Source organism: Monodelphis domestica, chromosome 3 (assembly GCF_027887165.1).
Source record: "Monodelphis domestica isolate mMonDom1 chromosome 3, mMonDom1.pri, whole genome shotgun sequence".
Taxonomy (NCBI): Eukaryota; Metazoa; Chordata; class Mammalia; order Didelphimorphia; family Didelphidae; genus Monodelphis; species Monodelphis domestica.
The window spans coordinates 44,336,243-44,349,111 of record NC_077229.1 but is presented as its reverse complement, the minus strand read 5'-3'; the positions used below and the strand labels follow the sequence as shown (position 1 = coordinate 44,349,111).

The 12,869-nt window shown below is 40.7% G+C and overlaps 1 protein-coding gene across 3 annotated transcripts in view; it reads left to right on the top strand.

Moving 5' to 3' along the window:
* CCDC63 (coiled-coil domain containing 63) overlaps positions 1-12,869 on the top strand; it is a 57,271-nt gene that overhangs the window by 18,297 nt on the left and 26,105 nt on the right. For all 3 annotated transcript variants that reach the window (XM_007489837.3, XM_007489835.3, XM_007489836.3), the window contains exons 2-4: positions 988-1,069; positions 2,132-2,304; positions 3,928-4,117. In XM_007489837.3, coding sequence (XP_007489899.1) covers positions 1,061-1,069; positions 2,132-2,304; positions 3,928-4,117 — 372 coding nt within the window. In that variant the 5' untranslated portion in view covers positions 988-1,060. The remainder of the gene's footprint in view (positions 1-987; positions 1,070-2,131; positions 2,305-3,927; positions 4,118-12,869) is intronic.

The window sequence follows — 12,869 nt, the reverse complement described above, 5'->3', positions numbered from 1 at the left end:
CTTCCATTAATAATAACAAAAATAGCATTTGTATAGCCTCTACTATATGCCAGGCATTGTGCTAAGTACTTTATAATGATCATATTTTATCTTCACATCAACCCTAGGAGGTAAGGTGTTATTATGCTCTACATTTTGCAGATGGAGAAACTGAGGCAGATAGGTTAATTGACCTGCCCAGGGTCATAAAATTAGCAAGTATGGATTTGAACCATGGTCTTTTGGATTCCCCAAATGCACTCTATTTGCCACTTCTTGCTGCTTTTGGGATATGTAGAGGGATGAGTTTCCTTGGAGACTGGTCTTTCTGTCCCTGAATGTCTTCAAAGAAAAATGGAGTGACCTCTTCTTATGGATGCCATAGCCTAAAGGGCTCCTTGGCCAGGTACAAGTTGGACTCCATGGCCTATGATGTGAGATTTCTGCTCTTCTATGAAAGTCAGAATTTGAAGGTCAGAGTCCCACAGCATCATGAGAAATGAATGCATTAATACAGCTTTGAGCTCCTCAGATTATATAAGGGCAAAATGTGATCCAAATGCAAATTTTTCTGACAATGATGATCTGGGCTTGTCGGCAACAGATTTAAATAAAGGAAAAATTAACACCCACGGAAGAAAATTAGGCTGGTAGCAGAGAAGAGTTTCATGTTAACACTTTCAGTGTTTGGCCTGCCTGGCATGTGGCCCATTGGTCCTGTCTGAGTGACATGTGAGCACTCCTTCTTTGTGGGAATCCAAGTACTAGGAGAGTATGAGGCATGCCAGAACCCTCTGCTCTCCCCCTAATAATAAACTTGGTAAGATGAATAGGTGTCACCTTCACATTGCTAAAAATGTACTTCTTCTCTACACCCGGGGAGCTCTCTGGGATGCTCTTGCCATGAACCAATCAGGATCAGAAGGAGGGCGAGTGGGCAAGAGTTAGATCCTAGGCCTGGACCTAAGCAGGTCTCTAAACTGCTGAATTCTCTTCCATTCATGACAGGTCATTGCTGAGAGGAATTTGCTGGACTTTTGGCTACTTTCTTTGTTTGGAAGGAAAGTGAGATATCTTCAAAATGCTACCGGTAAGTTATATATGTATATATAAAAAGACCCAGCAATGTAGAAAAATATAGTGGGTGCCATTTTTGTTTTTGGAACCAATAAGATAGGGGAGCTATTTGGGAATTAAAGAGGGAACTCAGATTTCAATTAAAGAGCAAAGACACAATTGAGTAAGTAAATAATGATTTTTTTTTAAGTCCCCCACACTCTTTCTATCTCAGTAACCAAGGGTCCAGTTTCTAAGTCAGAGATTTTTTTTTTAAACCCTTACCTTCCCTCTTGGAGTCAATACTGTGTATTGGCTCTAAGGCAGAAGAGTAGTAAGGGCTAGGCAATGGGGGTCAAGGGACTTGCCCAGGGTCACACAACTGGGAAGTGTCTGAGGTCAGATTTGAACCTAGGGCCTCCTGTCTCTAGGCTTAGCTCTTAATCCACTGAGCTACCCAGCTGCCCCCTAAATCAGAGATTCTTAACCTAGGAGTCCATAGATAGGTTGTAGGAGATTACAAATTTAGATGAGAAAAAATGATATTGTTCCTTTCCTAAATTTCTAACTGAAATGGAGTATTTCCTTCCATCATTTGCATCATGATTCTGAAAAGAAGTCCATCAGCTTTACCGCCCTGCCAAAGGGTCCACAGCATCAAAAAAGATCAATAAATACAAAACCTGGCTGGTGGCCATGGGTAAATGGTGGCTGAGTTGTTTATATACTCAAATATGTACACAGAGTCTTCCATCATATAAAATGGGTTCCTGGAGGGCAGGAAGGAATAGCTACATTTTGAATTTTCTATCCAGTACCTTGGCCCTTAAGGAATCATTGTTGATTAGTTGATTGATTGGTTTTTCTACCAAACACTCAACTTGGTCCCTTTGCTTGCTTTTCTTCACTGTTTGTCTATTCTTCTATCCCTCCCTCTCTTCCCATTCCTCTCTTATTTTTGAGAGCAAAGGGAAAGTGTCTGGGGGGATAAAAGGAAATTTATTTTCTAAAGGCTGAAATTCTGGTGGGGATCCCCCCTTCCCAACACCAGTCATTGGGGAAGACTCATTTATTGCTTTCCTTTGTCTCTTCCAAGGTAAAACAAAAACGACGGAGAAAGGCCTCCCATGAAAACCTAGAACAGATAGAAAAAGAGAAACAAGCCATTGCTGAAGCTGAGTTACAGAAGCTCAAGCAGAAGTTCAAGAAGATGGTGAACAATCGCAGGTCTTTTGATGTCAAGTCTCAACATCACATAGAGAACCAACAGTAAGTTAGTTTGGGGCTCTGTTAGTCTATAGAGAATGACAAGCTCTCAAATGTGGTCCTAAAATCTTGACCTAAGAGTAGGTGAGAGAATGTTTAGTCTGGAGAAGAGAAAAGTTGGGGGAAGGAATGATAGCTTGAGTTGTAGTTAGGTGGGGCAATATTGGGGTGGGGCAATCGGGCCTTAGCCCCAGGGCAGCAAAATGAAGCATACACTGCCAATACTTATATACTTCTTCAGCCAGCAGGAACAACTAAATTTATAATTCTAGGTGAGCTCAAATCTGATTGGGTTCCACCCTTCTCCTGAGCAGTGGCCTTTTTCAAATCTGTTTTTCTCTCATTGAGTGTTTCGTCCTCTCTCTCAATTGCTCTCCCAATTGAATTTGTCTTAGAAGTTGATTGGAGGATTTCTTTCATTCTGTTTGTATTCCCAAACATGAAATTACAGAACAGTGGGAGAAATAAAATACTCTTTTGGATTTAAAGAACATTTCTCCAGCCTCCCTCCTCCCCCAATTCCTTCATCATGGGATAAGGGAATGCAAGAATTGCTTTTTATAGCTTTGATGAGAACTCAGCATTTAAAAGACTGACATATGGAAGAGGGATTAGCCTTATTATTCTTGTCCCCAGAGAGTGGAACTTGCTGGGGGTGGGGAGGAGGTGGGGAATGGGAATTGCAAAGAAGCCTATTTAACTGTGAGGTCAGAAAAAACTCCCATACAGAACAACGGGAGCTGTCCAAGGTGGGAAGGCAGCTTTGGCAGGGAGCAGATTTCCTGCCCTATTGAAGGTCAAGAAGACGAGTACTTGTTGAAGAATGAATTCTTGTTCAGGTCTTGGTTGGAATGGATGGCTTCTGACATCCCTACCCACTCTGAAATTCTGTGATAATCTCCAGATTCTGATTTCAGCCCAGAGAGACTTATTTATTATCCCCAGTGTCTTAGACAGATGTTATATGGTCAAACTCCCTTGAGGGGATAAGGCAACTGTTCCATGGAATGCATTTTTTTGTTATTAAAAATTGAGCAAATTCATTAACCTCTTGGTCCTTTTGCAACTCCCTTAAGACTTTGAAACAGTCGTTGATGGGTCACCAGGTGTTGATGGGAGGAGTTCCTACATGGACAAACAAAACGTCCTTGACATTTTCACAATCTGTGACATGTTTGGAGTCAAATAGCCTGGGTTCAGATTCTGGCTTTGATGTCTATTACTAGTATGATCTTGGGCAAATCACTTCCCTCTCTGGGGAAATGGTTTTCTATAAAATGAGGAAGCTGGAAAAATATATCTTTTATGTGCCTTCCAGCTCTGATATCTTTTGGATAGGAGAGAGCCATGAACCTATAATTTCACTTGTATTTGGAATTCCTGGATGAGGAATCTCCCTCTACAATGCAGGGAACCACCTTCCCTGAAACTTGTAGCCTCAAGAGAATTATCTAGTGCTCTGAGAGATGAAGTGACTCTCAAGCAGTCTGTGTTGTGTCAGAGGCAACACTAGAACCTAAGTCTTCCTAGCTTTCTAACCATTGGGCTATGTTGCCTCTAAATTCTATGGCAAAGAAAAAATCAATCTACCAAAAATCGATCACATAATGTTTATTTTTTAAACAGTAAAGCGATAAGCGTCCTACAAGCGGAGCAAGATGAGATCACACTGCTTTTGAGACTTATAAGAGCACCCAAGAACTTGGAGCTGGATGATAAAAATTATACTGAACTTAAATTTTTGCTACAAACCAAGGATGAATATGATGCTTTAATTAAGGCAATGAAATCACTGATAACAGAACTGGATGACAAGGTGCAGTCTTTTTCTTAATGGCTAATCAGGACCCCATGCCATAGGGATATATGGGGTATTGGGTAGTTCAGGGGAGGTAGGGAAAGAAAGGAATTGAGGATGATTTGGAAAAGGCCTGTTTCCAGAACTATAACTAGGGCCGGGCCATGGGTGCTTTGTACCAGGATGAAAATTTTGAAATACTTAACATCTAACAAATTACTAAACTAGCAAGAATAATTTTTTTCCTTCAGTAATGTTTTATTTTTTCCCACTTCCATGTAAAAACACTTTTTGGCATTTGTTTTCCAGTATTTTTAGTTCCACATTCTCTCCCTCCCCCTCTCTCTCTCCACTCCCCAGCCCCTCCTTGTAACAGCAAATAATTTGATTTTGGTTATACATATTCAATCATACAAAACATGTTTCCATATTTATTATGTTGTGGAAGAAGACACACATTTTTTTAATCTTTACCTTTCATCTTGGAATCAATACTGTGTATTGGTTCTAAGGCAGAAGAATGGTAAGGGCTAGGCAATGGGGGTTAAGTGACTTGGCCAGGGTCACACAGCTGGTAAGTGTCTGAGGTCAGATTTGAGCCCAGGACCTCCCATCTCTAGGCCTGGCTCTCCATATACTGAGCTACCCAGCTGCCCCCTCAAATATGACTTTAGATACTTACTAGCTGTATGACTCTGCCTCAGTTTCATCATTTGCAAAATGGGGATAATAACACACATCTCCCAGACTTGTTGTGAAGATCAAATGAGATTATAATTACAAAGCACTTAGGACATGCTTGGCACATAGTAGGTACTATATAAATGTTAGCTACTATTATTATCTTACAAAAGAAATAATAAGCTAGTTGGGGAACCACAGCTGGCTCAGGGGGTGGAAAAATCCTCTCTCCTTGCTGCAGCCTTTGCCAGCATCTCTCATTGGCTGAGACTCTAATTACTCAGGGTATCCCAGGAGAAGTGCCAGAGCAGTGCACTGCCCCTGGGGAGAAACTTCAGAATTTAATCACAGGAGTCCTCAGAAAAATTGCTGAGTCTGTATCTTTCCTGAGGGAGGAACCTGGGCTTGGCGAGTCTTCATGAGAGCAGTATGAAATGCTGCTGTTTCATTCTTCATCAAAGATGCTGCAAACCTGAGGCTCCTTTAGGGATGGGGCCAGGATGGAGCAGAGCAGATGATGGAGTATCTGTCTCCTAATTCCAAAGAAAAATGAAGATTTGTTTTATGTAATTATAAAATTTGGAGATGACCTTAGCAACTGTCTAGCCTCCACCCCACCTTCCCCCAGCATTACAAATGAAGAAACTGAGTCAGGGAAATTGAGAGTGACTGGCAAAGTTCCATAGCTAGTAATGTTAAAGGTGAGACTTGAACCCGGACCTCCTGACTCCAAAGCCAGCATTTGTTCTCCTATACCATATTGCATCTGGTTCCAAGGTTCCTTTTGTGTTTGCTTGTCTAATCCTTGCTTTCTGGTTTAATATCAACTCTAAGACAGAAGGGCAAGGGCTAGGCAATTGGGGGTTAAGTGACTTGTCCAGGGTTACACAGCTGCAAGTTTCTGAAGCTAGATTCGAACTGAGGTCCTCCCAATTCCAGATCTGGCCCTCCATCTACTATGCTGCATACCTGCCCTCCCATCCCACCCTTTTGTTTGTTGTTGGTTCACTGGCTCTTAACATGGAGCCTAAATTTTTTTTTTAACTCTTACCTTCTGTCTTGGAGTCAATACTGTGTATTGGTTCCAAGGCAGATGAGTGGTAAGGGCTAAGCAATGGGGGTCAAGTGACTTGCCCAGGGTCACACAGCTGGGAAGTGTCTGAGGCCAGATTTGAACCTAGGACCTCCCGTCTCTAGGCCTGGCTCTCAATCCACTGAGCTACCCAGATGCCCCCTGGAACCTAAATTTTGTTAAAAATTTTTTTTGGAGAATTGTGTTTCAATAGAATTTGTTTTTTTTAATAATCTTAAGTATTTTATTTTATATATTTGAAAAACATGATTCTGAGAAGGATTCGCCAGATGGCCAATGAGTTTTGACTCAGAAAAGCTGACCCCCCAAGAGTCTATCTACTGCCCCCCACTAGTTTTCACTAATTTGTAAGGTTTCATGTTAAATATATCATGATAGTACATGTTTAGGTCATACAATGGATAGCGTGCCAGTCTTGGAGTTGGGGGTGGGGGGGTTGGTTTCAAATCTGACCTCACATACTTCCTAGCTATGTGACCCTGGCAAGGTCTTGCTGCTCTTCTGTCATCTCAGAATTGATACTGACAGAAGGGAAGGGTTAAAAAAATGTCATGTTAGCAGATACAACACGAAAAGGCAGAAACATATAGAATTAGAAATATTTTTGGAATTGGAGTTGTGTGACTCAATGGTCCATTAGAATCTTTAAAAATCTTCAAATTCATCATAGACATCCCCTTGTACACCTAGGTATTGAAAGCTGCAGACTTTGGAAATCCTAATTCAATGTATAGCCAAGAGCATCATAGTGCAAAACAGTGGAGTCAAACTCGATTAGAACCTGGACCCTGAAATCATACACAGGGATCACTGCAGGCTGGAAATTGACTTAGAAAATCACAAAGTCACATCATCTATGTTCTATTGTATTTTGTTTATATTTTGTTTATATTACAATTTAGAATTACAGTATTGCAAAGTTTATATTTTGTTAACTATTTCCCACTCACATTTTAATCTGGTACAGAGTGTTATGGGTTAGAGCTGTGGTGGCGAACCTTGCACACATGCCAGAGGGGGCACTTGGAGCCCTCTCTGTGAATACATGCACCATTGTCCCCGCAGAATTCCCCAGAGTTCTGGACTAGAAAGCCAGAAGGACACAGAGCCAGGATGCTCCCCTCCCGTCTCCATGCACACCTGAGGACATTTCTCACATCATCCACCCCCTAAAAGCTTCATTATCACTGGGCTAAAGAAACCCGAAGGCTCCGTGTTGTTGGATGCTTCTGTTGGAATGGAAGGAATATTGGCCTGGGAGACAGGAGACCTGGTTTGGAATCTTAGTTCTAAAGTTCATTCGTTGTGTGACCTTGGGCACTACTTCTCTGTAGTCTCTGCAAAATGGAACCCATCCAGATAGCTTCCCATCTCCAGGAGGAAGGAGGGAAAGGAGGGAGGAAGATAATTTGGATCTTATCATTTAGGAAATTTGTTACTACATGTAATTGGGAAAAGAAAATATCTTTGAATAAAAAACAGAACCTATAATACTTGCCCTAACTGCTCTTCCAGTGTTGAGAGGGAAATACTTTGTAAATTTAAAGCATTGCAGAAATGTGGCCAGGTGGCAAGCCTCAATACTGGGGGAATTTTTGAGGAAGGATTTCACCAATAGGATTTATTATCAGAGCATCCTTGAGCCTGATAGCCCCTGTATCCAAGATATGGCTCATGGCCTCCCTCCTTCCCTTATAGAATGGGGCTTGGTTAATGGAGCATCTGTATTCCTAGAGCATTTTATAGTTCAAAAGTGAATTTTGGGTCATTTCTTTTTTCTTAATTACATGTACATTGGATCATCCATTTTTTAAATTTTGAGTTCCAGATCCTCTCCCTCCCCAAGATGGTAAGAAATTTCATATAGGTTTTACATGTGATCATGCAAAACATATAAAAGTGATTTTCATAGTTAATATGTATATGTATCTAATATGCAAATTACACATGTAATATTAGATATATAATAGCTAATATACACATACTTTGAAGCTTACAGGGTATTTTTACACATGTTAACTCACTTGATCTTTACAATAATCCTGTCAAGTAGGTGCTGTTGTTATCCTCCCCATTTTACAAATGAGGAAACTGAGGCTTGGAGGGTTTAATTGACTTGCTCAAGGTCATACAGCTAGGAAGAATTCACAATCCTGTCAAGTAGGTGGTTGTTATCCTCCCCATTTTACAAATGAGGAAACTGAGGCTTGGAGGGTTTAATTGACTTGCCCAAGGTCATACAGTTAGGAAGAATTCACAATCCTGTCAAGTAGGTGGTTGTTATCCTCCCCATTTTACAAATGAGGAAACTGAGGCTTGGAGGGTTTAATTGACTTGCCCAAGGTCATACAGTTAGGAAAAATTCACAATCCTGTCAAGTAGGTGGTTGTTATCCTCCCCATTTTACAAATGAGGAAACTGAGGCTTGGAGGGTTTAATTGACTTGCTCAAGGTCATACAGCTAGGAGGAATTCACAATCCTGTCAAGTAGGTGGTTGTTATCCTCCCCATTTTACAAATGAGGAAACTGAGGCTTGGAGGGTTTAATTGACTTGCCCGAGGTCATACAGCTAGGAAGAATTCAAACGTGGACCTTCTTCACTTCAAATTTAGGGTTCTATCTACTTTGTCATTTGGCTGCCTAGTTACAAGAAACCTGTGAGATAGGTAGGATTCTATATTGAAAGCTGGAAGGAAATGGAACTATATCCTTGAGTTTAACTTCCTCATTTTACAGATGAAGAAACTGAGGCCCACAGAGGTACGGTGGCATGGTGTCTGAAATATAATTCAGACCCAAGTTTTGGTGATTCTGGGTCCAGTGTCCTGTCTATGATACTATGATGCCTCTAGGAGAAATGGAAATTTCCCAAGATGCTTATATTAGTCAGTCATGAGAACTCAAAGTATCCCGCATTTCCAACCCAATGGAAGCTTCTTGAGGACACATGGGACCTCTTAGACCAGCTTTCCTCATGAGGCATTCAGGCATCATCCTACCTAGCCTCATTCTGGACCATCCATCCCCCTTTCCCTCTCCACAAAGCTTCTCACTCCCAAGTTGTCTATTACAGTGCACAAACGACCCACGCCCTTCCCCTTACCAGGCATGGAAATTAAACCTTAAGTTGTCTCTCTTCTCTTTTGGAGGCGGGGTGCCCCCTTTCTCCTTGGGATCCAGTTTCTCTTTTTCTCTTAACAGTAGTTCTAATTCTTGATTATCCTCTTCATTTCCCCCTCCTTCCTTTTCCCAGGTCACTTCATTCATTTCTTAGAAGGTTGCTACATTTTGCTTCCAAGTCAGAATTAGAGAAAAAACGGAAGGAAAGTCCTCTTAGCTTCTCATAAACCACCAGGTTTTGTGCTCTAAACTGAAGGTTGTTTAGACTGCTGGTGTCAAGCTAAAATAGAAATGGAGGCCACCAAACTGATGTAAGGATCTCTTCAGGCCACATATTGACTTCAAAACCATATATTAACATTATCTATGTTCTATTGTCTTTTTATTTTGTTAAATATTTTCCAATAATATGTAAAAAAATCAAACAACCTTTATCTTCTCTTAGAATTGATGCCAAGTCTCTGTCCCAAGGCAGAAAAGTAGCAATTGGGGTTAAGTGACTTGCCCAGGGTCACACAGTTAGGAAGTGTCTGAGATAAAATTTGAACCCAGGACCTCCATCTTGATATCTACTGCATAACCTCGATATCTTCCCAAAATACATTTTAATGTGGTTCTGACCTCCAATGCTTACAGCCATTGTGTTTGACATCTCTCTCTTGACTTACTTTGCTCACCAGTTTAACTCTTTGGCTGCCCTAATACCATGCATCCTTTTAAATATAATGATTACATTATGTTAACAAGTTTGTCCATAGGTGAAGTGTTCTTAAAGGATTCATAAAGGAAATCTTATAGATTAGTCCCCTCCTATGTTATTTCTCACAGTGACTCTTTTAAATCTTTTCTTTTGTTCTCAAGCCCTGACCTCTCTCTAACCTTTACACACAGAGAACAAAATAGCTTCCAACTTCACTAAGAAAAGTCCAGCCATCTGCTTATATAGAAGGAGTTCTCCTAATTCTACTTCTCCACTCAAAATCTGGTGGAATGGAAAGAACTCTACTTCAGAATTTAAGAATCTGGATTTGAATCAAAGTTCTGCTACTTAAAAACTCTGGGATTTTGAGCAAGTTCCTTCCCCCTTTCTGAGTGGGTTTCACTTTCCTCATCTAGAAGTTGAAGGTGTTGGAATACATGACCTCCAACATTCCTTCTAGCACGTATGAAGATTTAGCATGAATCAGGTACTTCTGACCCACATGAACTTTTATCTAGATAATATTGACATCAGCTTGTGTGGGAATGATATAGAGGGGACACTTGTTCAAATACAAGTTGATCCAAGTGGACCTTGAGGTTCTTTCAACTCTGTGATTCCATGACTCACACAACACCCTCCATTTCCAGTCTTTAGGCATTTTCTCCAACTGTCCAACATCCCTAGAAGGCTCTCCCTCCTCATCTCAGACTCCAGGTTTTCCTGGTTTCCTTCAAACCCTAAGAAAACCCCCACCTTCTACAAAAATGACTTTCCTGGTTGCTCTTAATTCTAGTGCCTCCCCTCTGAAATTAATCTCTGCGCTACCCTGTGTATATATGAAATCCTTGAGGGTAGAGTCTGTTTTTCCCTTTCCTTGAACCCTCAAGGATTTAGCACAGCACCTACCTTCTTGTTGTTGTGTCCTTTCAGTTGAGTCTGACTTAACAGTTTTCTTGGCAAAGGTACTGGAGTGGTTTGCCATTTTCTTCTACAGCTCATTTTACAGATGAAGAAACTGAACAAACAGTGTTAAGTGATTTATCCAGGGTCACACAGCTATCTGAGACTGGACTGGATCTCAAGAAAATGGGTCTTGCTCATTTATTCACTGGGCCACCCAACTTCCCCTATAATCTGGATTGTAGTAAGGGCTTAATGCTTGTTGCTGGACTATTGACTGACTGACTGCCTGTAGCTACTCAACAAACAGATTATGGCCATTTTATTTGCAGGTGGGTTTTATCCTTGTCCACATGTGGATAATTCAACCAAGTTTTAACGAGGATTGTTAGGGATGCAGATGTCAAGTACCTACCTGCCTTTGTGATCCTCAGGATGATAAAAAACAAGGAAACTAATTAGGAGGAAATTGTGAGGAGCTGTTCAGGAAAGCTTTGACATCTTGGGAATGCTGAAAGAGCACCAGAATTATTTACTCCAGGCAGATCTTTGTTGTTTTGATTTGTTTGTTGAATTGATTTCCTGTGTGCATCCCACTTCTAGAACCATTTTTGACACTTTCTGCAAAAGAGCTAGTTTCTATCTAGGAGCCACCAGAGATGTATAAAACAAAAATAAAATCTTAAGTTGCACTGATTTCTTCCATTTTCAGAATTCAGAACCTGATTCCCCTTTTTATTCTTCTATTTCTTCTTCTCCTTCCTCTTCCTTCTTCTTCTTCTTCTTCTTCTTCTTCTTCTTCTTCTTCTTCTTCTTCTTCTTCTTCTTCTTCTTCTTCTTCTTCTTCTTCTTCTTCTTCTTCTTCTTCTTCTTCTTCTTCTTCTTCTTCTTCTTCTTCTTCTTCTTCTTCTTCTTCTTCTTCTTCTTCTTCTTCTTCTTCTTCTTCTTCTTCTTCTTCTTCTTCTTCTTCTTCTTCTTCTTCTTCTTCTTCTTCTTCTTCTTCTTCTTCTTCTTCTTCTTCTTCTTCTTCTTCTTCTTCTTCTTCTTCTTCTTCTTCTTCTTCTTCTTCTTCTTCTTCTTCTTCTTCTTCTTCTTCTTCCTTTTCTTAGAAATGAATTTTGGGTTAGGAGTATCTATGTACCTATCTGTCTGACTGTTTACCTGCCTGCCTGCCTGCCTACCTGCCTGTCTATTTCATTTTTTTCTGTATTTGTCCACTGCCTCTCCTTCCCCATCCTTGGTGTATATTTTCATGCATTTTCAGCAGGTTGAAATGAAAGCTTTCTTATATTTTCCACTCCCTCAAAACAACAACAACAACAAAAAACAAATGGCTTTTCTCCAGATGAACTGAATAAAAGAAAGCTGAATAACTTACAGAATAAAGTTCAAGCTCCTAAGCATTCCAGACCCTTCAGGATCTGCCAATAGTCAGTATATCTGACCTCACACTTGTCCTTACATGTGCCATGATACTTTGTACTTTCCTGCCTTGATACTTTGGTTCATTTGTTCTCTCTATCTGGAGCTCTCCTCCCTCAAAGATTCTTAACCTGGTTCTGTGCTGGGAGCCATCAAAGACCATGCTGTTTGACACAGTCCACATGGAAACCAGGGACTGCAAAGCAGCCCCCAGGAAGGATGGAAACATCTACTGAAAACTCCCCTAAGTGACTTTCTTTATTAACATCCCCTTATTATTGGAATTGCCATGATTATTATTCTTACTTAGCCCCAGGAAAAATAGTTGAGAGCAACATGCTTGTAGGGTTAATACAGATGTCCCACTCTGTCCCCCCAGAATATTACCAGAAGATCCCAATTACAAAATTAAACCTAAGGATTCTTATATGCCCACTTCGATAGGACCCTCTTTTCTAGGCATAAAAACTTCTGGCAAATCTGTGCTCTGAATTCCCTAACCTATATCTGGGTCATGTTGATTCTACCCACTGATTCTGCCCTTAGCAACAATGTTTCATTGACTATCTCCCTAGGCTTCCTGTCTGTTGTTAGGTTCCATGGAAACATGTATGTTGAGAATGAAACTGTATGCCAAGTAGATGTGTGATCATGAGGGTATAAAATAAAGCCAGGCCTCAGCCAAGGTGGAACAGTTTATCCTGTGAAACCTGTGCTGCGGTTGAATGTGAAAACTGTGTCCCATACATCATTTCGTCGACACCGTCCCACCTCCAAGACCCCATCCCCTGTGGGAGGCTGACCCACCCCACAGCAGTTCTGGAAAATTAAAAAAAAATTTTTGTAATAA